The sequence below is a fragment of the Ctenopharyngodon idella genome, chromosome 20 (genome assembly GCF_019924925.1).
Source record: "Ctenopharyngodon idella isolate HZGC_01 chromosome 20, HZGC01, whole genome shotgun sequence".
In the NCBI taxonomy this organism is placed as follows: Eukaryota; Metazoa; Chordata; class Actinopteri; order Cypriniformes; family Xenocyprididae; genus Ctenopharyngodon; species Ctenopharyngodon idella.
In genome coordinates this window covers 30,953,109-30,980,523 of record NC_067239.1, presented here as the reverse complement: position 1 = coordinate 30,980,523, position 27,415 = coordinate 30,953,109, and the positions used below count along the sequence as shown (strand labels likewise).

The window sequence follows — 27,415 nt, the reverse complement described above, 5'->3', positions numbered from 1 at the left end:
TCCCTGTACTTGGCCGCATTCATCTTTCCCTCGATTGCAACCAGTCGTCCTGTCCCTGCAGCTGAAAAACACCCCCACAGCATGATGCTGCCACCACCATGCTTCACTGTTGGGACTGTATTGGACAGGTGATGAGCAGTGCCTGGTTTTCTCCACACATACCACTTAGAATTTAGGCCAAAAAGTTCTATCTTGGTCTCATCAGACCAGAGAATCTTATTTCTCACCATCTTAGCAAACTCCATGCGGGCTTTCATGTGTCTTGCACTGAGGAGAGGCTTCCGTCGGGCCACTCTGCCATAAAGCCCCGACTGGTGGAGGGCTGCAGTGATGGTTGACTTTCTACAACTTTCTCCCATCTCCCGACTGCATCTCTGGAGCTCAGCCACAGTGATCTTTGGGTTCTTCTTTACCTCTCTCACCAAGGCTCTTCTCCCCCGATAGCTCAGTTTGGCCGGACGGCCAGCTCTAGGAAGGGTTCTGGTCGTCCCAAATGTCTTCCATTTAAGGATTATGGAGGCCACTGTGCTCTTAGGAACCTTAAGTGCAGCAGAAATTTTTTTGTAACCTTGGCCAGATCTGTGCCTTGCCACAATTCTGTCTCTGAGCTCTTCAGGCAGTTCCTTTGACCTCATGATTCTCATTTGCTCTGACATGCACTGTGAGCTTTAAGGTCTTATATAGACAGGTGTGTGGCTTTCCTAATCAAGTCCAATCAGTATAATCAAACACAGCTGGACTCAAATGAAGGTGTAGAACCATCTCAAGGATGATCAGAAGAAATGGACAGCACCTGAGTTAAATATATGAGTGTCACAGCAAAGGGTCTGAATACTTAGGACCATGTGATATTTCAGTTTTTCTTTTTTAATAAATCTGCAAAAATGTCAACAATTCTGTGTTTTTCTGTCAATATGGGGTGCTGTGTGTACATTATTGAGGAAAAAAAATGAACTTAAATGATTTTAGCAAATGGCTGCAATATAACAAAGAGTGAAAAATTTAAGGGGGTCTGAATACTTTCCGTACCCACTGTATATATATATATATATATATATAATATTGTTAAATGATTGTATACAATTAATTGAAATGTTATTTTTATTATGACTTGTAAATTTTATTACTTTTGAGTTTGCCATGAATATAGCCTTTGATGCTGATATGGCATTAAATGATAAATAAATAAATAAATTGAATAAATCTGTTAATATAAAACTCTGTTGTTATAAAAACTGCCTTATGTGCAATTTAAATGTTTTAGCTATTTTAGTGTTGATTATTAAAAAACTTTGATTAATTGATTATTTATTTTTGCTTTCAGTTTTCGGCCAAGTGCCTCAAGTTTCGGCCAAGAATTTTCATTTCGGTGCATCCTGAATTTTTTGTGTTTATCGGATATAGACAGTTTTCAAAAACGTGCTGCAATGCTTCTTTTGCCATGGTTCTTTTTGGAACTTTTTTTTAAATAAACCTTTCATAAATTCTATAGTAATTCAAATTAATTAACATCCCTGGTCTTATTGGGATCATCAAATCCTGATGGAAAAATGTCCTGCCTTAGATGAACGACACATATATGGGCAGTTTGAGTGAAGATTTGTTGTCATTTGTCTTATTAGGGATTTGAACCGAGGGGCACCGCAATAGGCCAGCGACTTGTGACATGGAACAACATGGTGAAAAACACAGGATACAAGGCAACGCTGGCCAACTACCCCTTCAAATACGCAGATGAGCAGGCCAAAAGGTAACGGAGTCCATTTCTTATCTGATAACCATATTTTCCTGTTTATATACATCCAGAACAACACTAGATGAATGATGTGAGGATCAGAACTCAGGCCAGGATTGGCTGAAATTGTTAAGGGATTGCAGTGTCTGCAGGATTTTGGTTTTGCAGTAGGGGACTTGACCTTTATGTTTTGCAAATATGTATCTTTAATGCACTTTGCAAAAATCAGCACATCAACCCACAATAAATCTTGGTCAAGCTTACTTATTTTATCTATTAGAGAAATCTAATATATTGGTGGGCCACCCAAACGACTGCTCAGCCAAATACAGGAAAATCACTTTTAATGCATTTTTTGCTCCTGAATAGCAGTGCTTGGTAATAAGATGTGTGTTGGCTGTATCATGGCTTATCTGATCTGGATCATTGTGAGTTGGATTATGGATCATGACAGAAGCGTCCTGAAAGAAAATGAGCGTCTGTATGGCACGGCTCCGTCTCAGCATGTGCATCGGCGTCCTCCCTCTGATTAAAGAGACTTCCTGTCTGTGGAACAGGATGTGCTGTCAGCAGCAGTCCTGCCCTCTGTCAGTAATAATGATAACGGTCATTTCAATCGCAGATCTCTAATGGCAACAATGTGAGGAGGGTTTCCTGAGGCTGAAATTGTATGCTGCGTCATGCTCTGGAATTAATAATTAGCAAGGATTTTTGTTTCAATAAAGCTGTCTAATTCCGACAAGAATCAGATTGCAGGTTAAGAGCCGCTAGATTATGGTTTCGGGTGACAGGGAATTGAGGTTTTATTTGGGTAACTTTGAACATAAAGAACAATGGTAGACCAAAGTCTTAATAGATACATATTTAATTTTACACAAATGAAAACAAAGCTGTGAGGGACAGACATGCAGTCAGAGCCACATTAAATGTTTTCATTTTTTAATGCACGACAGTTAAATACATTAATTTAATTTGCAAATGCTCTCCTTTTTCTGTTTTAGTCACCAAGATGACAGGTGGTCCAAGGATCACTACGATAGAAAGAAAAGACAAGCAGAATGGGATTTCAGTAAAGACAGTTTCTTCTGTGATGTACCTGGTGAGTTTTTTTTAGCATTGTCTCTCTCTTATCATAGAGAAATTACCGCCATCCAAAACAATATGTCCTCATAACTCAAATCATATAGGTTTGAACATGTTTTTTTACTGTATTTGAGAAAATACAGTAAAAGCAGCCATATTGTAAATATTATTGCAAATAATTTAAAATAACCATTTTCTATTTTAATATGTTAAATTTTAATTTACTCATATGATGACAGCTGAATTTTTTAGCATCATTACTCCAGTCTTCAGTGTCACATGATCCTTCAGAAATCATTCTGATATGATGATTTGCTGCTCATTATTATCAATGTTGAAAACAGTTGTGATGCTTCATATTTGTGTGGAAACCAACATTTTTTCAGGTGAATAGAAAGTTCGGCATTTATTTGAAATAGAAATCTTTTGTTAGATTATAAGTGTCTTTGTCACTTTTGATCAGTTTAATGTATCTTTGTTGAATAAAAGTTTTAATTTCTTTTTAAAAAAAACACTAACTGTGAACGTTGAAGCATTAAGTAACAGTAAACAATTATTTTTTTTATAGCCTTTGTTAATCCTGGTTAATGTATAAAACTATTGCTAGTTGTTAGCTTAGAAGTATTATTTCTTTATTTCTTTTGTAAAGTGTGACTGTTTGTATTCCTTGTGTATTCTGCACTTCATTTCTTGAACATCTGTTTACTATATTAACTACTTAACAGGTTTTGTGTGCATTAACAAATGTATTCTGGAGTTAACATACTGCCAAAATAAGGCACAAATGTATGAAATACACACACATACTATTGATCAAGTCTGCCACCTAGTGGACCATGGAGAAAGGCTTTTTGGTTTAATCACCGAATGTTGTCTCTCTACAGGTGACAGCTATTCCCGAATCGTATTTGCCTCTGCAGAGGGAAAGAACTTGTGGAATATACAGGCAATAAAGTCCATGTGCAATTTTGACAATACACGGGTATGTAGCATTTAAGTATTGGTTATACCACTTGTATATGCATAAAGTGTAATGTAGGAAATGTGTTTTTATACTGGTGTTTTTCATGTCTGGTTCTTCAGGTTCGCTCCCATCCCCAGTACTTGGATTTGTGTCAGCGCACCACTGCTGCCTCCTGCTGTCCCAGCTGGACACTTGGGAACTACATAGCCGTCCTTACTAACAAGTCCTCCTGCCAAAAGATCACAGAGCGAGACGTTTCCCACACCCTAAAAATCCTGCGCTCCTGTGCAAAATATTACCACAATGGCACCCTTGGTCCTGAGTGTTGGGACATGACCACCCGTAAGAAGGACCTCAAGTGTGGCAACGTGCCACGTAAGTGTACAAAATACAATGCCGTGTATCAGATTTTTCACTTTTTGGTGGACAAAGACTTTCTGAACCCAAAGAACACGGACCACCTTCCACCTAACCTCAAGTACAGCATGCTGTTCTCTCCCACAGAGAAAGGAGAAACAATGATGAACATTTACTTGGACAACTTTGAGAACTGGAACTCCTCGGATGGGATCACGACCATCACAGGAATAGAATTTGGCATCAAGCACAACTTGTTTCAGGACTACCTGCTGACAGATACCATGTATCCCGCGATAGCTATTGTGATCGTGTTGGTGGTTATGTGCATCTACACAAGGTCAATGTTCATCACCCTTATGACCATGTTTGCTATCATCAGTTCGCTGATTGTCTCGTACTTCCTGTACCGTGTGGTCTTCAACTTTGATTTCTTCCCCTTCATGAACCTCACTGCGCTCATCATATTGGTGGGAATTGGCGCAGATGATGCCTTCGTGCTCTGCGACGTCTGGAACTACACAAAGTTTGACAAACCCAATTCTGAGCTCTCTGAAGCAGTCGGCGTCACGCTTCAGCACGCGGCGCTCTCGATGTTTGTCACCAGTTTCACCACAGCCGCTGCCTTCTACGCCAATTACGTGAGCAACATCACTGCCATCCGATGCTTCGGTGTATACGCTGGTACCGCCATCTTGGTTAACTACATACTGATGGTCACCTGGTTGCCAGCTGTGGTTGTCCTACATGAGCGGTACCTGGTCAACCTCTTTACATGCTCTCATTCACAACACCACCAGACGCAGGGCATTGCGACGTTTTGGATAAGCCTGTGCCAGATGGTCAACAAGTGTCTTTTTAGCATCTCGGAGGCCTCGCGGATTTTCTTTGAGAAAGTTTTGCCTTGGATCGTGATCAAGTTGCGCTACTTGTGGCTCTTGTGGTTCCTGGCTTTGACGGTGGGTGGTGCCTACGTTGTTTGTGTGAATCCCAAGATGAAACTGCCTTCTCTGGAGCTGTCAGAGTTTCAGGTGTTTCGTTCCTCCCATCCCTTTGAACGCTACGATGCAGAGTACAAAAAACTCTTTATGTTTGAACGGGTCAACCACGGGGAAGACCTCCACATGCCGATCACCATCATTTGGGGAGTTACTCCAGTTGACAGTGGAGATCCCCTGAACCCCAAAAACAAGGGTAAACTGACACTCGACACAACCTTCAACATTGCGAGTCCTGCAAGTCAGGTGTGGATTCTCAATTTTTGCCAGAAGCTTAGGAACCAAAGCTTTGTGTTCCAGTCAGAGGAACAAGACTTCACAAGCTGTTTCATGGAGACTTTCAAGCAGTGGATGGAAAACCAAGACTGTGACGAAGCTTCTGTCTATCCCTGTTGTAGTCAGTCCACGTTCCCTTACCGGCAAGACGTCTTTGAGTTGTGCATCAAAAGGGCCATTATGGAGCTTGACCGAAGCACCATCTACCACCTTGACAGCAAGACTCCAGGGCCAAGGTTTGACATCAATGACACAATTCGAGCAATTGTGCTCGAGTTTCAAAGTACCTACCATTTCACTCTGGCGTACGAGAAGATGCATCAGTTTTACAGAGAAGTGGATGCTTGGATTCAAGAGGAGCTGACGGATGCTCCTGAGGGACTGAGCTACGGATGGTTTGTAAGCAATCTGGAGTTCTACGACCTACAGGACAGCCTTTCGGATGGGACTCTTATCGCTATGGCATTGTCGGTGGTGGTGGCCTTCAGTGTCATGCTCCTGACCACCTGGAATATCATCATCAGCCTCTACGCCATCATATCCATCGCCGGAACCATATTTGTCACTGTTGGGTCGCTGGTGCTCTTGGGTTGGGAACTAAATGTGCTTGAATCAGTGACTATCTCAGTTGCTGTAGGTCTCTCTGTGGACTTTGCTGTTCATTACGGCGTGGCGTACCGCCTTGCCCCGGAACCAGACAGAGAAGGGAAGGTGATTTTCTCCTTGAGCAGGATGGGCTCGGCTATAGCTATGGCAGCACTCACAACCTTTGTAGCCGGTGCGATGATGATGCCATCCACAGTTCTGGCCTACACTCAACTGGGCACGTTTTTGATGCTAATCATGTGCATTAGCTGGGCCTTTGCCACCTTTTTCTTTCAATGCATGTGCCGTTGTCTGGGTCCTCAGGGCACCTGTGGACAGATTCCTTTGCCAAAGAAACTCCAGTGCTACACCTTTACAGAGCACACGTCTGAAAACCAATCTAATCCCAGCCTAGGTAAACTTGGTGCTTGCTACACGACCAAGTACCAGATAGATAACACAAGAACTGAGGGTCGACATGAACACTATGAGCTTGAACCCTTGGCGTTGAATGTCAGAAATGAGGAAAAGGCCTCCGATGAGGAACATGAAGCATGTACACAGTTGCACAACGGCATCACTCCTAATCACGCAACTTTGTGCGCACCCCACAACACCGACTCAAGAGAACCCAACCCTGAGCTTGAAAATGGCTTAGAACTTTCACATCCCCATCAGTACCCTTATAGTACAAGGTGCACCTGTGAGAACTGTATGCATCATTATATGAGGGCGCGACAAAGGACTACTTATCATCCTTGCAGCCAATCTCGAGAAACCCCATGCCCCGCTAAACAGACCAATCGCTTACCTGTGGGTCAGAACCTTCAGCCCTCACGGGATACGGTACACACTCCGGCTAACTGTGGCCACTTCCAACATTGCTCACAGAGCCAAACATCAAGGCCAGCTCCTCACAGATGTTTCCCTGGAGGCTACAGCATGCACACAGTGCACCTTTTGCATCAGGCACTGTTGTCCGATACTGCAGTGCACGATGAGTCTCACATCAGCGCTTGTAGCCCGAATTCGCCTCTACCAGAGAGCCAGAACATTCCAGCTAACATTCAGTTTCCGGATGTTCAGTGCTGCTCTTTGCCTGACACAACTCGAATCTGTACTGTTAATCATGATACACAGAAGACAGGGGACCTAGCATTAAATTCCCAGACCCCTCAAAAAATACCATCGAACCATATAAAAACAAAAGTAAATGGCACTTGTGTTTTAATACAGGACAGTCGTGAGATTCGCGAAACGATTCCAGCGGTACCGGAAGAAAGTGTCAAATGCAATGACAAAGACAATAATGAAAGGGCAGAGCCTGTCTCTCCCAAAAAAATTAACTGTTTTAAAAAGACTGCAAAAGTGAAGTGCAATTCTGTAGAGTTTCACAAGCCAAAAACCAGTGTGCCTACTATTGCCATTAATTCAAAAGCCTCATCTGAGAGTTTATGCTAACATGTGAGTAAAATGTGAGTGTTCGATTGCGATGAGAACATATTGCAATATTGTTAAGATTTAGCATCTGGTTGTTTCCTGACAGGAAAGAGTTCCTTGACATTATGTGCATGAGAATGCTGACATGACGTCAAGGAAAACATTTATATTTTAAACGAAGTTTGATTTAAGAAGACACTATTTTGACCCACTGGCTGGTATTTGTGTGACATCTCAGTGTTTTTAGATTATTTTTTTAATATCACTTTTTCATGAGATCAGAAAAGCATATTCAGAATTTATTTTCCTGCACATTTCATATGAACTTGTATATATATTTTTGTGTGTATTGTGTATGTATTTGAGTCATGCACTTTTTTTGTTGATGCTGATTTGAATGTTTCGCCTATAAAGTAAACTTCAGTAGTTTATGCAATGGTGAACTGAAAGACTGATTGTGCTTTGTTTCAAAGTTGTCTTTGTTTCTTCCCAGTTTCTTGGATAAAACTGCCTCTTTCAGCAGTGTGCAAACATTTACATTAGCCTCAGGACTTCAGGAAAATTGAGTCAGTTTATGTGACTTTACACTGAAGATTTTTTTTTTTTGTCAAATATACTAAGTGTGAATTTAAGTGTACAAATGTGTCCTTGACATATATGGTGTTATATGTGTATGTCTCACCCAAACATTTATTTATTAACTAAATCATTTTAGAAAATAAGGGAGTTGTTGTTTTTTGTTTTAAGAAAGATAATCACCAATTTTAAAGATTTTTCTATACAATTGATTTTTGGTTATTGATCGGGTCTACCAATAAAGGTTGCTATCTGGTATAATAATAATAATAATAATAGTAGTAGTAGTAATAATTTAAATATATAATAAAAATGTTTATGGTTCTAATACATATACATATACATACATTATATAAATGTGTCATCTGATATGTCCTTTTTTGGAGTAACCATCAGGTTTATTAAAATAACTGAATCCAATTATCTATAAGTAGTGTCCCACAGATATTTAGACACATGGTGTGAATTCTAAGACTTTATATGCCAAATCCTGGAAAACTATGATGAAAAAAGGTGATATAAATGGAGTATTTACATAATAGATAAAAAATGTCACCGTTCCACTGACATTTAACTACCCCAACTGACTCTGAGAAGTACATACACATTATGGATAATACAAAATAAACATTTATAACTATACAATACAGTATGGTTTCCAGCTTTATATGCTTAATATTTGTTGATGTCATTGTCCAATGGAGAGAATTTCAACAAAGTAGGATGGATGAGAACCTGGGAGCAAAGCAAGGAATTATACAAAGTCCTTTATAGTTACACTGCAGTGTCTGCTTGAACATTTGCTGCGTCAAGATTTTTTTCACCCTCATTGACTTTAGTATTTGTTTGTTTAACCTTGGTGTTTTTTCTAATTTTATGCAGAAGTTGGTCATAAAACCACTCCAAGTCCTGGCTGTCATCGGGCCACAGAAGGTATCTTCTGTTCTCAATGTAGGATCTCAGTTGTTCGTACTTCAGTAGCCTGTACTGCGGTATGTTCCCTACAACCAGCACCACCAGAATGTCCTTTAGCTCCACTAGCATCCTGCACTGTGCCAGGGTGAAGGTTTCTAGGCACCAGCCGTCCTTCAGGAAATGCTCAGACACCACACAAAGGGTTTTATGACTATTCTGGATAGCATTTCGCATGTTGGTAAGATTGTCCTCCCCGGGTATGAAGTCTCGCTCCTCAAAGCAGCAGCGGAGTGTGTTCTGCTCTGAGAACTGAGAGTCTAGCCTGTTCAGCAGTGCTCTTTCTACCCACTTAATATCATTGGAACTAAAACAAAGAAACACATCATACAAGAATTGGTCAGGATCAGGCTCCTCTCGCTTTCCATCCACAAGTTTGCCAATGAGTTTTTTGTAAAGCTTGAAGATGTAGCCACGTCGACGGACATAAATGATGGCGCTAGCAGTGAGTAACGTGATAAGTGCGGTACAGAAAATAAAAAGCACAAGCCTCAGTTTTTCAGCGTTTCTCTCGTCCTCTTCATCCTCACATTGTATGCTGGATCTCACAACCGGAACCATGTACTGATCCTCAGGACTGGCACATATCACATCCTCAATGGAGTGAGAAATGAATACATTGGTTTGGTTTAGCCATGTTTTGAAATCCCTTAGGTTGCAATCACAACGGAAATCGTTTTTTATCAGGCTGAGGTAGCTGAGGGTGCTAAAGAGATTTGGATCTACTGAATAAATAGAATTATATTCAAGATTAAGAATTTGAAGACTTTCAGGGAATATACCATTTGGAAGGTACTTCAAAGAGTTGAAGGACAAATCCAAAAAGTACAAAGAGGTAAGGTCTTTAAAAATGTCTTTGGGAAGAGACTGTAGCAAGTTGTGACTCAGAGAAAGCTGTTCTAACTGGTGAAGATTGTTAAACACGTTTAAACATTTTCCTTCTGACCAGATAACTTCCAAACCTGCAAATGCAAGATCAAGGATTTGTACTTTTTGTGAAAGCACTTTGTGTCTTTCATTAGGGCAATAAAGAAGCTCATTACCTCGAAAAACAATTTCCTCAATTTGAGGAAATTCCTCTAGTATTGTGAAGAGATCTGACAAGGAAGAAAGTATGTTATGTTCCAGGTAAAGGGTTGTAAGATATTTGGAAATTTTGATTAAATAAAAGACAGATAAAATTTTGTTGTCACCCAAGTAGAGCTTCTCCAGTCTTGGTAAGGTTGCGAATGCATGTAAATGTTTGAGAGCATTTCCTGTTAAATTTAGGTTGAGTAGATTTGGAAGCCCTCGAAATGATTCATATCCAAGCATCCATATATGATTATAAGACAAATCAAGCACCTCAAGCTTCTCTAGATTCTGAAATGTATTAGAATCAATATTACCAAGGAAGTTTTTGGACAGGTTTAGCTTCAGCAAATTTGCCATACCCAAAAATGCACTTTTTTCAATCTTGTTGATCCGACTTTCTGCTAATGTAATTTGTTCTAGATCTGACAAACAACTAAATACTGAATATGACAGAGCAAAAATGCTTGAATTGGAGAGATCGAAAATCTTAATACCACTCGCCTCAAGACCCTTAAATGTGAATTTGTTTGGATCTTTTGAATTATTACCAGAAGAACTGCCCATGCTGTGACTGTTACTGAGAATGAGACTTTGTATTTTGGTACCAGTGATTGCATCAAAGAAAAGCTTTGCATTGTTATCATTAAAGCCATTTCCAGATAAGTCCAATACACTTACGGACATGTTCTTAAATGGGTTTCCACACTTTTCCCATCCTAACCAGTACTCATTCATGTCTTGCAGTGTCACTGAGGACAGCTTCAGAAGCGTGAAATGTTTACCCTGAAAGCTGAGGAGGTCTTCTTCACAGATGCTCTTCACTTTGTTGCGAGAGAGATCGAGCACATGGAATCTCCTCATATTTAAAAAGAACAATGCTGGCTGGATTCTTTTAATGTTGTTTTCACGTAAGACAAGCATCTCAAGAGACACCAGAGGTTTGAGGAAGTCACCAGACAAAATGGTATCCTCTAAACTGCACTGAGTAAGAGTGAGATTTTTAAGGTTGGATAATCCGTTAAACGCTCCTGTATCCATTCGCAGGAAGTTGTTGTAGTCAAGCTGAAGTGATGTTAAGTTAGAGAGTCTTCTGAATGTGTTGTTTCTGATCACAAGTCTTGTTGTTTGGTGCATGAGTATAAGGACCTGTAGACCTTCCAGATGAGAAAAGGATGTTTCATTGAGTTCAGCAATATTGTTCTTACTCAAATCCACTTTATTTACATATGGAGGAAGCTCTGGCACATCTTGAAGACCTTTATCGATGCAGAGGGCGACAGAAGCACCAACCGAACACACTGAGGTGCATTTCACAATTTGAGTGCTGACGCATAATCCAAGGAGGATCAGAGATAATGTGTGTATTGTTGCCATTGTGAGATCCCTGTAGAATACAAAGGTTAAAACAGTTTACCCACAAATGAAAATGTTATCATTTACGCAAAGATTTTTTCCTTTTGTACTCTGCAGCAGCTGCAATTCAGACAGATTTGCTACAACACAATGATAATTATATGATGGTAACATTTTCGGTAACACTTTACTTAAAGCCTTTATGCATAGTGCACTATATAAGTTGGATTAATGGATTAATTATGCCTTGTAATGCACATTTTAATGTATGGTCTCATCATGAATAATTGTCACCACAGTTATAATACTTAGCTATTCGTTGTGACACCTAGAGAAGGTATAATGCATTAAAACGCATGAAAAACAAAATATTATAATCCATTTTAACTTTTGGTTACAACTATTTATGAAAAGTTATGAATAATTATGAAGTAATGTGCATTTTAAGTTTCTAAATCCAGTGTGGTCAGTAAACATATAGGTTATCTGAATATAAAATGCATAAAGGACAGCCTGTACTTCTGTACAACTAGTTTATCTTACTAATTGTTTGCTAAACTAGTTCAAGGTTCAGTGACTGCCTAGTAAAACACCACAGTAGTTTTTAATGTACCATACATGCGGTAATTTGGGAGATTTGCTACAGAATTCATGTCTAATAACAACCCATCGATATTTTAGAGTCTTACCTTTTCTGAAGAAGTCATTTGACAGTCACATAGCCAACATGTAAAGTTTCAAGTACGGCGATAATGCGGAGATGTTCTGTTCTCTCTCTTTTCGTTTGTGTTTCCCAATGTTTCTAAAATAGGAAATAACTTTCTGACCCAGTGACTCATTTTCCGGTAAGAGTTATTCAAGTTTGAGTACTGAACATTCTTCAGACACTGCAAACAATCTGTGAGATTCAGCGGTGTATGTTTGCTCGCTATACCCCGCTGCCTTTTCTATCCTAAGCCCCAAAATTTGCAGTGTTTACTCCGCTCTGCGCTACGCTGCACCGTGCTCGTCTTGTACTGTAGGCGGCGTAAGACTGTACGCAGCATACTACATAGGGGCAGTGCATGTTATTGATATAAATTTGTATGTTTTATTCTTTAAAAAAAAAAACAGTTATGACTTTAACAGTCGATGTTCTACGCCTACTTTAATAATAAGCAGACATGTTGTGCCTGTAAACTGTTCAAATACAGGATAGCCTACTAACAATTAGATAAAACATGAGTTCAGCATTTAAATAAATTAATTTAGATGAACGTTTTTAATCTAAGAATCAAGTCGACAGTGGCTGAGTAGCATCTGCCTGCACAACCGGAGACTGCATTTTCAGGACCCTACATTTTAGTGACAACGCCACCTACCGAATTAACATTATTTGTTTAATCGCCACCTACCGAATTGTTTAACATTAAAAACAATTGTGATGCATTTAATTGCAAAGTGATCGTGAGTTACTAAATAGTCTTGAATGCACTTTATAGCCAAGCTTCTAATGCTGTAAAACTAATTGTTAGCATATTCGTTTAACAAAACTGTAGCACGACTGGCAAGTGACTATGGTATGATTAATAATCCTAGGCAGTACAACTTCGTTGTAAAATCTTGTTAGTTACTCAATGTTTTTCCATTTTAAGTAAGTTAAAATAATCTTAATGTTTTACCTGTCACATGCGTGCTCACTGTCAGCCTGCCCAGGTCAAAAAATACTATAGTAAATACAGAGCTCTCAAGTTTTATTAAAAATCTGTTAGGGGAGGAGCCACTCTGCCCCACCAAATTATCTCAAGTTTTTGCTAGCAGTTTAATTTTACCTACAGTGTTGTTCATAATTGACCAGCGCAAATAGAAATTATGCTGCTTGTTGACTGAAGTGCCTGTTCTTTGGCCTGATGACCTTTATGTTTTATATGCCTGTTCACCTGAGTTCTCCCGTCTGCAAACAGAGCACCAGTTGAGCTGCTGGTGCCTATGGTAATGAATGGCCATTTGGTTGACCGCTCACTCTTTAAAGTACACCTGGTGGTTGCTACACTTAATGCTTTCTTCTTCTTCCCTGTCTTGTCCACTATCTCCTCTATGGTCTCTTCTACTTTCTCTCCAACTGTCAATCTTACTATCTTCTCCACCGTCTCTGCCTCCACCTCTTCTACTGTCTCCTCCTCTGATCTAGCAACCTTTTTAGGGGGTGCCCAGAATGAAATAATACTCTTTTGCTTTTTCTCTGACATCTTTGAAACAGACAAATGCAATGATTAATCTATGCATTGCCAGTAGATTAAATATTACTGAAATAATAGCCAGAGAGCTCTGCTTTAAGAGATGTAGTCTTAACATTGCTGAAAAGAGTATTAATACAGTAGAAGTACATCTCTAGTACTTTCCTTAGTTTCAGATAGCCAAACTAAGCTAAAGCAGTTGGGAGAGTTTTTGACTGCATCAATAATAATTTAGCATGAATTTGGCTATATTCCCCAACATCAGCTCTCACTATTTTTGATCACAGGCAAGTGATTTCCTCTAGGAATTGTAAAATCAAAATGCTAAAAATAAAAATGAAGGGGTTGGGTGTAGTTTTGGTTTGAACATTGAGGGGTTTAGCGGGGTCACAGGGCATGCTCCCTCATGAGATTTATTTGTGCGCTTATTTGTTTATTTTTGTCTTTTTTGTGGTTACATCCACATACAAAGTTGGTTAACATAGCTGCATGTATTTTATATTTAAGCATCTAAAATCTTTTTGACAGAACATTACTCAAATGGTTCTTATATTAAAAATGTTAATTTCCTGTCATCTGCTAGGTTTTTCCTAATATCTGTAATTATTAGCAGAACACATTTTACACATGGGGAAAATCAATTGTGCTCTTGTCTTAATTCTAACTTTTGAAAAACTATAGTTCTTGTAATTGTCTTGTAATATATTTATAGAATTTGTTACAATAAGGATATAATTACAGGTAAAAGCAGCCTATGCACATAGTAACTATAGCACAGTATGCCACAGTTGTAATATAAAAAATCTATTCTCTTAACAGATAATCTATTATAAATTCTACAAGTTAGTCAATTTACCACAATAAATACAATAGGTAAATTCTAGTAAAGGTGGTCTTTTTATTTTATGTTGGTGCAGGATGATGTTTTCTCAGCGTCGCGATAGGAACGGCTCGCACAAATCTTAATCACACTTTTGGAGCGCACTGGTGAACGCGCGCCACGCATGCGCAATTAAATAAACTGGGCTTCGGTCATGTTGCGCAGATAATTGGTCCGTTCCGTTCGTACGGGAACTTGGTGCTTATAATAGTTCAACGCGCGATGTATAATAGCCTCCTCCATGTGAAATGGTTGAAATGCGTGTGTCTCACGGTGAATGCGTGAGACTTGAGAGAAATACTATAATGTTTTTGAACCATACTATAGTAAATTGTAGTAACTTATACTGTATAAATAATAGTATTTACAACACTTTGTTAATGAATCCTTCAGCATACTGTAGTATACAGTGAACTGATAAACTGTAATAAATACTGTAGTATACTTTTTACTACAGTAAACTGTAGTGTATATTGCATATACCCTATAGTTGTAGAAAAGTATTGGGTAAAATAATTTGATTATATTACTATAGTTATGTTACCACAGCAACTATAGAATTACCACAACAAATCAATTCAAGTACTTTACTTTATAGTACTATAAATTACTATAGTATTTTTTTACCTGGGCATGTTTACCCTACAATACATGTTATGAGCATGTCTCTTCATTTTGACATTGTTTTTGTAATGTTGATTGAGGCATTTGACAATTTTAATAGTCAGACATAACAGAGAGGCCATCATAATAATAATACCACGTGTTAGACTGTGTCATGTACTGTGTTCTCTGTAAGTGATTTCAGTGCAGGCAATATATGACAAAAGAATAATAAATAAATTGGTCAAGTACTAGGCTTAGGCCTAATTTATGTCTATTTATTTATATGAAATGAACTTAAAATGTTTGATTTGACCAATCGGACTCTCTCTTTTTCAAGAAACACATAACAATCCAAGAAGGAAGATCCTTTCCTGGACTTAAGAGATGCACCACATGCTGCAAGGAGTTCCTCTGCCCGTTCTGCAGTTCTGCTTTGTTTCACCCAACAAAGTGGAGCAAAGTGAAATCCCATTTGGAGAGCCATTTCAAATGCAGTTCTCTATGAAGGTAACATTTGCAAACATTCTTTTGGGAGATGCAATGTTATGATTAATTCAATTTGACCTCAATTCCTAGATCTGTGTATATTTCAGTGAACAATTTTCTTTTGATAGACCATCATATATGGCCTGGCTGGGCCGCAAAATTTCGGATTATCATCACATGTAAGAGTAGAAAATTTATTTTTTTTACACAGTGTCCAGTGTATCATTTTTTTAAGCATTAACAGTATTTCTGTTAACCCAGCAGTGGTTATGTTCTCCATTTACTATTTTAGTGAAGTGGAAGAAAAGAGAAAAGAGGGGAGAGCATCCGTTGGCTGGTAGTGCTGCTGCATACTTCACAATCTGTACTTTAAATATTTAAAGGTCAGGAAAAGTCATGTCAATAACATGTTATTTCTATTCAGATTTCTTGCATCTCTCTCTATTATTTTTTTTTTCTCAGTTCAGATGGGCTTTATTGACCTGAAAGTTTCAAGAACCTTTGTTCCCACAGCATCAAAATATTTTTTTTTCCAAATCTTTGAACAGTATGCAATAACAGTAATATGAACATTAATTGGTATGAAGATTGATATAATTATTTTTGTATCGTATATAATGCGTGTGCTCTGTGGTGACTAAGATCTTTTAAATATGACCTTTAAAATTAGAGAGTTGAACATGAGAGTTGTTCCTTATTTCATTCACTTCTCTCTCGCTCTCTCTCTCTCTCAGGAGTCAGTGAGGACGTTGTCGCTGAAGTTCTTTCTGTGTGGTTCACGTCATGAACAAATTTGTTTTTGTGTGTTCAACTGTTGTAATATATTATTTTATAAAATATACACAATCTTAAATCTACCCCCAGAGTCATCCTTGTGTTTCCCCTCTGTACTTGGAAATGTGGTTCATGTAGTGACTGAAAAGCTATACCATGATTCCTTATGAGTTATTATATTATACTAGTTAGTCACAATAATTACTCAACATTCAGCACGTAGCAACCAGGTTTAATTGCAAGAATGAAAGTAGTATTTGGGTGTTATAAACCTTTAAAAACCTCTAAAACTCTTAAGTAGTTAGAATTGGGTGGAAATACTGCCTTGGTGGCACTTTTTTCGGTCCTCCTAAACTAGGGTCCTGGCACTGCGGTTCTCCGATTCGGTAGGTGGCGCTGTCACAAAAAACGAGGGTCCTGGGAATGCGGTCCTAGAACTGCGGTCCTGAAAGTGCAGCCTCCGGTATTGCAGTGGCTGCCTGCTTTAAAAAAAACGCCGCTCGAAAAAGCGCGGGCGCTTACAATTCAAAAAGTAACGGTCATTTTGGAGAACAGACTCATTATTTTCCGGACGATTACTTTAATTACAAAATCGCTCGTATGTGTGGTTTGTTAGATTTTAAAAACCCATCACATTTTATAAGATATGGCTGTTTTTGTTTATTGGCAGACTGAATCTGCCCCCCGCAAAACAAAGCAGTTCAAAGGTAAGAAATTGTTAAGACTTGTTAAAGTGATCTGCGCATTAAAAAGTGCAAAATATTTTGCTGTATATGAATGCTATTAAGTATGTTTAATGTCAGGTTACATAAGGGGCCACACAAAGGCTCTTAATTTATTTAGATAAATGAATTTATTTGATGATAAAGTATTCCTCTTTTATGTTAAGGAAAAAATGTCACAAAGGTTATAGAAACTGCAAGTTACATATTTATAGTTTTATGATGTATTAAATGTATTTATACGATGACCTACATTATATTTTTGTAGATGTCTTTGTCAGCCAGAAACAAATCAGAGCTCTTATCAATAGAAATCTGCATTAGCTGAAAACCTGGCCATGTGAAAAGTATTATGTTAATTTTGAATGTAATATGTAAGTAGAAACATAATTAATGTAGGCCTACTTCTGCATTTGCCTGTTTTAAGTCGAATAATGAGGTCATTTATGTAACAGGAGCAACATTAAAATGTACTTGTCATAAAATTACTGTTATGTAAAATGTTGCATCCAATTTAATGCAGTTTTATTTATAAATGGTTTTATAAATGATTTTCACAGAAATCTGTTCTATTCATACTTAGAGAAAAACATGAATGAGAAAAAAGCAAGAATGAGTTTTTAGATATATTAGTTTGTTTCTATGTAATGGTCTTTTTCACGTTTAGTTAAAACGGAAGAATTATCATTCAACACCATGGAGTAAGATGGGAGTAACTCTCAAAGCCAACACAAACAAAGTGTTTTTGATTGCACAATGGACCTGACTTCTCAATGGGGATATTTTAAATGCAAGTTCCTGCATGTGCCCAAAGAAGGAACTGTTGTTAGGCAATCAATCTTAATGTCACAATTGTGTGAAATAAAATATGAATACAATATAAATACTATACAATTAATGTTATATGGCAATTACTTTTTTTTTTTTAAGGGAACAGGAAATGAATTTGAAGGCTATTCTTTGGTCAGCTATGTTTGCAAAAGGTGCCACTGAGAGATTGCTTTCTGTTTATGAAGCACAATGCAGAATGTTAATATTAGTTTTGCAATGTTGTCTTCGTGTGCAGTGTGCCTTATTACAATGAAGGGATCATAACAGGAAATTTGGCCAGATGGCATTGTGAGGTCAACCAAGAATTTATTATTATCAGTTCTTCGGTGAAGACCATGGAATTATAGTTGTCAGCCATGGTAAGATTTCAATTCAATATTTACTTAATCAGACATGTGACCACGGTGCAGGTTGTTGCTGTGGGCCCGCCCATCGTTCTCCCCTCTAGCGACAGCCCTATTGCTACATTTCCAAACTGTTCAAAGTACACAGGCCATGACAGAATTTGTCAATACTGAGGTTTCTTTACAGATTTCATTAACAATGTACAAACTGTGATTACCCAAAAGCATAAGGCCAGATTGTGTCAGTGTTTTGACTAGTGGCTTCCTAGTTTGCCATTTTGCCTGTATTCAGATAAGATAAGGTCAGAGTACACTGAGTGTCTTTTTATCCAGTTAACATTTTTAGGTTGTAAATTCATAGTTAAATGTAATTTGCTTAATTTCTTCATTTGTAATTCACATTTTATTAAAGATTTGCAATTGTCAAAATCACACAGGTGGTTGAAGATGTTAAGATTTTGCAAATTTAGCAGAGTCTTTATCCACTGGCAGCGGGACACGCATTCTGCTAGAATTAGCATTTCAGATATTTACTATAATTATCAGCAGGTTTACAGACAAACATTTTTACAAACATAGGAAACATGAGATAATGCATAATTATACCTAACCAAGATCTGCATTATGCATTGTAACAATCTGAAAATCTAAGGTAATTAGGTAAACTTTTACAAAATATATAATAAACAGATATATCATAATTATACTGATGTGTTTGCATGGACATTCAATGCTTCAGGCTTTGTTTGTTTGGTTGGTTGATTTGTTTGTTTAACCTTGGTATCTTTTCTTATTTTATGCAGAAGTTGGTCATAAAACCAATCCAAGTCCTGGCTGTCATCAGGGCCACAGAAGGTATCTTCTGTTCTCAATGTAGGATCTCACTTGTTTGAACTTCAGTAGCCTGTACTGCGGTATGTTCCCTACAACCAGCACCACCAGAATGTCCTCAAGCTCCACTTGCATCCTTCTTTGTGCCAGAATGAAGGCCTCTAGTAACCAGCCATCCTTCAGGAAATGTTCAGACACCACACAAAGGGTTTTATGACTATTCTGGATAGCATTTCGCATGTTGGTAAGATGGTCCTCCCCGGGTATGAAGTCTCGCTCCTCAAAGCAGCAGCGGAGTGTGTTCTGCTCTGAGAACTGAGAGTCTAGCCTGTTCAGCAGTGCTCTTTCTACCCACTTAATATCATTGGAACTAAAGCAGAGATACACGTCATATAAGAATTGGTCAGGATCAGGCTCCTCTCGCTTTCCATCCACAAGTGTGCCAATGAGTTTTTTGTAAAGCTTGAAGATGTAGCCACGTCGACGGACATAAATGATGGCGCTAGCAGTGAGTAACGTGATAAGTGCGGTACAGAAAATAAAAAGCACAAGCCTCAGTTTTTCAACATTTCTCTCGTCCTCTTCATCCTCACATTGTATGCTGGATCTCACAACCGGAACCATGTACTGATCCTCAGGACTGGCACATATCACATCCTCAATGGAGTGAGAAATGATTACATTGGTTTGGTTTAGCCATGTTTTGAAATCCCTTAGGTTGCAATCACAACGGAAATCGTTTTTTATCAGGCTGAGGTAGCTGAGGGTGCTAAAGAGATTTGGATCTACTGAATAAATAGAATTATATTCAAGATTAAGAATTTGAAGACTTTCAGGGAATATACCGTTTGGAAGGTACTTCAAAGAGTTGAAGGACAAATCCAAAAAGAACAAAGAGGTAAGGTCTTTAAAAATGTCTTTGGGAAGAGACTGTAGCCCATTGGCAGTCAGAGAAAGCTGTTCTAACTGGTGAAGATTGTTAAACACATTTAAACATTTTCCTTCTGACCAGATCAGCTGCATAGATGAACGTCCGAGATGAAGAAGTTGTAGTTGGTCTGAAGCCACTATTTGTCTTTGATTATAACAACTCGAAAAACTGTTACCTTGAAGAAAGATTTTTTCTATTTGAGGAAATTCCCGTAGGATTGTGTAGAGATCTGACAAGGCCTGTAATTTGTTCATTTCCAGGTCAAGGGTTGTGAGATTTTTAGCAATGTTGGGTAAACTAGACAAAGATGAAATTCTGTTCTCACCCAAGTAGATTATCTTCAGGTTAGGTAGGGTTGCAAATTCATGAACTGACTCAAGAGCATTTCCTGTTAAATTTAAGTTGAGTAAACTTGGGAGTCCCTGAAACGATTTATCGCCAAGCACCCTTATATGGTTATAAGACAAATCAAGCACCTCGAGCTTCTTTAGATTCTGAAATGTATTGGAATCAATATTACCCAGGAAGTTTTTGGACAGGTTTAGCTTTAGTAAATTTGTCATACCCCAAAATGCATCAATTTCAATAATGTTGATCTGATTTTCTGCCAATGTAATTTGTTCTAGATCTTGAAAATGACTAAATACTGAATTTGACAAAGCAAAAATTTGTGATTTGGACAAATCGAAAATCTTAATACCACTATCCCCAAGACCCTTCAAAGTAAATTTGTCTGGATCTTTGAAATTGTTATGACCAAAAGAACTGCCCATGCTGTAACTGTTACTGAGAATGAGACTTTGGATTTTGGTACCAGTGATTGCATCAAAGAAAAGCTTTGCCATTTTAACATTAAAGCCATTTCCAGATAAGTCCAATACACTTACGGACATGTTCTTAAATGGGTTTCCACACTTTTCCCATCCTAACCAGTACTCATTCATGTCTTGCAGTGTCACTGAGGACAGCTTCAGAAGCGTGAAATGTTTACCCTGAAAGCTGAGGAGGTCTTCTTCACAGATGCTCTTCACTTTGTTGCGAGAGAGATCGAGCACATGGAATCTCCTCATATTTAAAAAGAACAATGCTGGCTGGATTTTTTTAATGTTGTTTTCACGCAAGACAAGCATCTCAAGAGACACCAGAGGTTTGAGGAAGTCACCAGACAAAATAGTATCATCTAAACTGCACTGAGTGAGAGTGAGAATCTCAAGGTTGAATAATCCATTAAATGCCCCTGTCTCTATTTGCAAGAAGTGGTTGTAGTCTAACTTAAGTAATATTAGATTGGAGAGTCTTCTAAATGTGTTGTTTCTGATCACAAGTCCTGTTGTTTGTTGCTCCAGTTTAAGGACTTGTAGACCTTCAAGACGAGAAAAGGATGTTTCGTTGAGTTCAGCAATGCTGTTAAAATTCAGATCCACATAATTGATGTACGTGGGAAGCTCTGGCACCTGATGAAGACCTCTAGATATGCAGAAGGCTGCATAGCCATTAACTGAACACACAGAGGTGCATTTCACAACTTCAGTGTTAATGCACAATCCAAAGAGGATCAGAATAAATGTAAATCCCATTCTGAGAGAACTGGGGGAAAAAAACAAAAAAAACATGAGGCTATTTTTGAGAGGATGTGCGATTTAAGTTAATACTTATGTAGAACAAGTTTATCTTTCTCATTGTTTGCTCAAGTTAAAAGTTCAGTGACTTTAAGAAAAATCTTTTACTATATAAGTTTTTACCGTGGAAAGAATCTGATACATGCAGTAATCTGAAAGCTGCACTATAAAGTTGATGTCCAATAATTTAGCGTCTTACCAGATTCGGTCCCTAATCCATACAGAGCTTTCTGAAGTCTTGTCGTGGCATTAAATAATGAGAACGCTTCAATAATCCTTCAGCCTCAAATAAAGAACAACCCGTCCTCTCGCTCGAGTTCTGGAGATAATGAGTTCTCCCTCCGTTCTCTCTCCCTTCATTTCATTAGTGTTTCTCAACATTTCTGAAATAGGAAATAACTTTCTGACCCAGTGATTCATTTTCCGGTGAGGAGTTCTTCAAGTTTGAGGACTGTAACTCTGGAAAAATTACTATTATTTCAGCTTCATTAACAAATTCGGAGGTTTTTCAACGGTAGCAATAGGCTATTTTAGCATTAACAACAAATTTTATTGAATACTGTTATTTCGAACTAGTTTCCGAATCGGCGTTAATTTGTTTACAAAAAATTACAGCGTAGGTTATATACAATAAGTACAATACAGGAATGATCAAGGATTAGCCAAATGAAATGACTGGACATTAACTCTTGCCATTTAAAGATACAACACTAACCATGTGAAGCTGTGTATGAGTATGAAGTAACCAAACTTGCATTTGAACTAGTTGTTCCTTAATGCCCACTAGAGGACGTTATTCACCAACATCACTGGGAAAACCAGCACGTAAGAGGGCAATGCTGGAAATAAAATGAAATAAAACGTTTAGAAATACTGTTTATTAATGCTTCCAGTGTAGGCCTATGCATATTTGGACACAGATGTTGCAGAGAGAGAACGAAACAAGGTACAGTAAATGAAATTTTGCTACACTTTATATTAAAATATATTCTTTATTCTCTTCAAACACCACCATTCAGGAATACTGACATTGTTGACTTATTCAAACTTGTGCAAAGTTTCTGACACTGTATAATACATTTATTTACATTTAAAATCAAATAAATGTACTATTTACATTTCAGTTTGCATGACGTCTGGCTTTAAGTGTCTCTTTTTAAATACCGATTTGGGAATGACTGTTCAGTGCAATTTTTTCAATGATCACCTGTTGAAAATCGTAGATATTTTCGTGACCTTTGTGCACATCGTAATTGTGCATTTGACAATAACGTCTCAATATGCAGTGAGCGAGGCAGACCAATACAAGAATACAAACAACAATGGCAACCATTATTGCTAAAAGACTGGCCGTTGAGATTGATATTGGCTTCTTGGTTGGGGGTCTGCTTGTAGGTGTAAAAATGTCAAAAGGTGTTGAGCTTCCTGAGCCCTCAAAGTCTTCTTTCACACATTTAAACTCGTCCAAAAGCTCGAGTCCTTCTTTCAAGGATTAGCCAAATGAAATGACTGGACATTAACTCTTGCCATTCAAAGATAAAACACTAACCATGTGAAGCTGTGTATGAGTATAAAGAAACCAAACTTGCATTTGAACTAATGCCCACTAGAGAGGAAGTTAATTACCAACATCACTGGGAAAACCAGCACGTAAGAGGGCAATACTGGAAATAAAATGAAAATAAAACGTTTACAAAATACTGTTCATTAATGCCGCACTGTCTTTTCCAGTCTATCCGCATATTTGGACACAGATGTTGCAGAGAGAGAATGAAACAAGGTATAGTAAGTGAAATTTTACTACACGTTACATTAAAATATAATATTTATTGTCTTCAAACACCACCATTCAGGAATACTGACATTGTTGACTTATTCAAACTTGTGCAAAGTTTCTGACACTGTATATTTGTTTACATCTAAAGTCAAATAAATGTACTACTATTTACATTTCAGTTTGCGTGATGTCTGTCTTTAAGTGTCTCTTTTTAAATACCGATTTGGGAATGACTGTTCAGTGCAATTTTTTTCAATGATCACCTGTTGAAAGTCGTAGATATTTTCGTGGCTTTTGTGCACATCGTAATTGTGCATTTGACAATAACGTCTCAATATGCAGTGAGCGAGGCAGACCAATACAAGAATACAAACAACAATGGCAACCATTATTGCTAAAAGACTGGCCGTTGAGATTGATATTGGCTTCTTGGTTGGGGGTCTGCTTGTAGGTGTAAAAATGTCAAAAGGTGTTGAGCTTCCTGAGCCCTCAAAGTCTTCTCTCACACAATTACTCTTGTTCAAAAGCTTGAATCCTTCTCTGCAGGAACATACATAATCTCCAGGTGTATTTACACATTCCTGGTCACAGTAACCACTATCGCATTCATCATGGTCAACGCATATTTTTTCTCTTTCTTTTTCTTCAAGTAAGAAACCATCGGGGCAGTTGCACTGATCGTCGTTGTTGGGGTCACATTCAGCTGGGCACTGGAATTCCGTACACTGCATCTTACATTTGCTCATGTCCTCCGTCGACTTTATGAATCCCTCATAGCATTCACATTCATAACCACCTTCAATGTTATTACATTCGTGCTCGCATGGTGCAGACACGCATTCGTCCTCATCAACACAAACCCCATTTTCATTGCTATAGCCGGGCTTGCAGTCTTCGAAAGGCTTTACAACTTTAAATGCCAGCTCAGGTTCCTCCTTGCTGCATGTGACTCGGTTGCTGTCGAGTTTAAATCCCGGCTGACAGCTGCATTCGAAGTTTTTCCCGTTCGAACCACACTTATAATCACATCCACCACCAAAAACCTCACAACTCCAAGGCGCCTGAATCCAAACGCCGTCGAAACAAATGTGTCTCGTTCTCAGCGGCGGCAATGTCGCATTGGTGCCTTTGGGAATTTCTTGGAGTTCGTTTGCCTTAAATCCCAAAGGAATTTCATATAATACGTCTGCTTCGTTGCTCAGCGGCTGACAGTAATCGGCATTGTCATATTCACACAAATATCCCTCGATTCTATCATCGCAAGGTCTTTCGGCCAACTTCTGAACTTTTTGTGATACCGATGCACATTGTGGAGAACAAATCGCTCGGTCGCTTTCCCAGTTTACGTAGAGGCTCGTATCATCTCCAGTGACCCATTTGTATCCCTTTAACCCGTCGTTTGAGCACTGATATCTCAGCCCAAGCCAAAAGTCTCCAGAAGTTCCCTTCAGCAACTTAGTAAGAACATCAGCCGATTTTTGGGTGCGTACGGTCATCAGATGCCCTCTTTTTTCCCGACAGACTTTCTGCGCCACATCAAAAGTCGCACTGTCTGTTTGGACGGAAAAGCATTTTCCCTCCACACAAAAACCTTCATCGATGTTTTCCCCGTTAACTCTCAGAACAACGAGCGCCAGCGCCATTCCTAGGATCTCTCTCATCTCTGCTGACACGTTATGTAACGATATTCACGAAGTTATGGCGAAGTGACCAGCGTACTTCACATTCATGAGTACGAGGTGTGCCGTGCCGCATTTATAATGACATCCATGTCTCCAAAAATTAAAGGAAGTTCGTGTTATCTGGCAGAGATCCCGGAGCTCCACTTAACTGTTCCTCTCTCTCTTTCTCTCCTCCTATCAGTCGGCGCGCATGTGTTTGGATATATGATATCCATCTGAGGATTTAATTTCCAAATTAGTTACCGCGAATAGATGTCGCCTTTTCGCCTAACTATGTTTTGGTCAAGCTATACTCTTCCTATCTTCCTAAAATAAATAGATAGATAGATATATAGAAGTTTTGTAAGATTGAGTAGTCATTTCAGTTGTGTAATTTGGGGTTTGTATTGAGTGTGGATGTCACAGTAGCCTAAGTAAGGAAAACATCAACATAATAAATTCAATATGTTTGAATGAGATTTAGACTATTTACAACCTTTTTCCAAGTTGATCCAGTGAGTAGTTAATTACTGGTATACACCAAAGGGTGGAAACGGACGCTTAATTTATCAGTGTCCTACAGTGTTCCTACAGTATATCATTGTTTCCATGAGTTCAAAGAAACTGGGTGTATATCGGTGGACTCAACCAAAGGAGTTTATTTAGATTTTGATACTACTAAAGGTCTGTAGGTGTGTGCATGATGACTGATAAAAAAAACGGCGTTGGTCAAAGAAAAAAAATGCAGCCTACCCTGACCCACCCTGAACTACTTTCTCCTCATTTCCTTTCTGTCACACGTCAAACAAATTGTACATTAATCATGTAGGAAGTTTTCATAGATCAGTCTCCAGAACAATCCATGAAAGGAAAACATTGCAAGAAGATTGTTTTATTAGTGACAAAGAATGAAAACAGAACATAAATCAGGCAGAGAGTGGGCGAAATTAAGTTTTGTAAGGATGCCTTGATTATTAAATACCAATCAAATCCATGTGATTACTGATTTTGGTTAAAGACAGGATATTCTGTCAGCATATTTAAATTTTCATTTGTGTGATTGTTGATTTTTCAATTCAGTGACATTCATGAGATGCTCCTGTTCTTATTTTGGTGACCTTTTCATGGCAGGAAATTGGAGGGAATTGTCATGAAACAGTCATTTAGTCCTTTTCCATTTTTAATCGGTGAGTTATGCACGGTCAAGCACCACTCATATCATCAAAATGTAATCATGCAGTCTAATTTAGAAATCGTTCCTTATCTTGTATTAGTTAGTGATATAATTTCTCAAATAGGGTGCAGTCAAATCCTTCCTGCTCAGGTATTGTAACAGCATTCTTTGTTACTTTCTTTCCAGTCATATCCTCAGGAAGAAAGGAAGGATGTCGTTCTTCTTTCTTTTACAGAGTACTGAAATTTTGTGCACCTAGAAAAAAGCAGTCGAAAGGCTCTGGATCTGGATCTTGATGAAACAATAAGAGAATCATTTGATAATGTTATCCTTTGTTTCACATCACAGTTAATGTTATCTGTATTGTAAAATAACTGTAAAAAACTAAACAAATTTACACCGTAAAATAACGTTTTCCATTTAAACAGTAATATACTGTAAAACAATGCATTCTGGGTAATATTATTCGTCATTTTCGAGAGAGTAACCTATAAGCTACTTTCTCGAAAACGACAGAATGCATTGTTTTTACAGAATATTACTTTGGTGTATTACAATGCATTCTGGGTAATATAATTTGTGATTTTTGAGAAAGTAGCCTATAGGCCTCTTTTCTTAAAACGACAAATATTACCCAGAATGCATTGTTTTTTGGGGTATATTACTGTTTCAATGGAAAATGGATTTACTGTGTAAATTTGTTTGGTTTTTTACAGTTATTTTTTAGAGTGCTGTGTGAAGAACAGACTTTAATCAGGACAAGACACAAATTCAATTTAAATTGTCATTAAAAAAATAAATTATCAATAAAAAAAATAATTTATTTCGTCATTCATTGGAAGTGTTAAACACAACCTCACAAAAGGACCTTCATGAACCTTTGAGTTATAAATTCACATTTCACACATTTCCATTGTGCTCTCACAAAGCCTGTCAAAAACATGTCCGGGTCATATTTTAACCAAAAATCGAAAGAATTGCCTTTAATTTTATATATATATATATATATATTAAAAATAAAGGTTCTTTAATGGCATCAATGGTTCCATGAAGAACCTTTAAAATTCATGGAACTTTTCCATTCCACAAAAGGTTCTTTATTGTCAAAAAAAGTTTAAATTTTTTTAAAAAGTTCTTCACATTAAGAAAA

At 38.0% G+C, this 27,415-nt stretch overlaps 4 protein-coding genes and 1 long non-coding RNA gene across 9 annotated transcripts in view; 2 read left to right on the top strand and 3 right to left on the bottom strand.

Annotated features, from left to right (window-relative positions):
- disp1 (dispatched homolog 1 (Drosophila)) overlaps window positions 1-7,881 on the top strand; it is a 63,694-nt gene extending 55,813 nt beyond the window's left edge. For both annotated transcript variants that reach the window (XM_051874023.1, XM_051874024.1), the window contains exons 5-8: window positions 1,623-1,750; window positions 2,737-2,834; window positions 3,703-3,800; window positions 3,902-7,881. In XM_051874023.1, the coding sequence (XP_051729983.1) occupies window positions 1,623-1,750; window positions 2,737-2,834; window positions 3,703-3,800; window positions 3,902-7,459 (3,882 nt within the window). In that variant the 3' untranslated portion in view covers window positions 7,460-7,881. The remainder of the gene's footprint in view (window positions 1-1,622; window positions 1,751-2,736; window positions 2,835-3,702; window positions 3,801-3,901) is intronic.
- On the bottom strand, window positions 2,583-12,436 carry LOC127501828 (toll-like receptor 5). 4 transcript variants are annotated; one of them, XM_051874029.1, is made up of 3 exons: window positions 12,103-12,434; window positions 10,739-11,444; window positions 2,583-2,766 (listed from the first exon to the last, which is right to left on the bottom strand). In XM_051874029.1, exons 2-3 carry the CDS (start codon window positions 11,432-11,434, stop codon window positions 2,764-2,766), a joined length of 699 nt encoding a protein of 232 aa, XP_051729989.1. In that variant the 5' UTR covers window positions 11,435-11,444; window positions 12,103-12,434; the 3' UTR covers window positions 2,583-2,763. The 4 variants fall into 4 exon arrangements, with proteins under 4 accessions (XP_051729989.1, XP_051729987.1, XP_051729985.1 ...); XM_051874027.1 differs by lacking the exon at window positions 2,583-2,766 and adding an exon at window positions 8,477-9,580 and having other exon boundaries at window positions 12,103-12,426; XM_051874028.1 differs by lacking the exon at window positions 2,583-2,766 and adding an exon at window positions 9,159-9,293 and having other exon boundaries at window positions 12,103-12,435.
- Window positions 12,437-15,084: 2,648 nt separating this feature from the next.
- On the top strand, window positions 15,085-16,458 carry LOC127501831 (uncharacterized). Its single transcript, XR_007926730.1, has 2 exons — window positions 15,085-15,622; window positions 15,730-16,458. It is a non-coding gene; the product is annotated as an uncharacterized LOC127501831 (long non-coding RNA).
- Window positions 16,459-18,643: 2,185 nt separating this feature from the next.
- On the bottom strand, window positions 18,644-22,517 carry LOC127501829 (toll-like receptor 5). Its single transcript, XM_051874030.1, is given in 3 exon segments — window positions 18,644-19,117; window positions 19,119-21,621; window positions 21,853-22,517. Coding segments are annotated over 2 exon segments (2,637 nt in total). The 5' UTR covers window positions 21,612-21,621; window positions 21,853-22,517; the 3' UTR covers window positions 18,644-18,973.
- Window positions 22,518-23,460: 943 nt separating this feature from the next.
- thbd (thrombomodulin) lies at window positions 23,461-25,286 on the bottom strand. Its single transcript, XM_051874031.1, has one exon. It carries the CDS (start codon window positions 25,089-25,091, stop codon window positions 23,628-23,630), a length of 1,464 nt encoding a protein of 487 aa, XP_051729991.1. The 5' UTR covers window positions 25,092-25,286; the 3' UTR covers window positions 23,461-23,627.
- Between the last annotated feature and the right edge of the window lie 2,129 nt (window positions 25,287-27,415).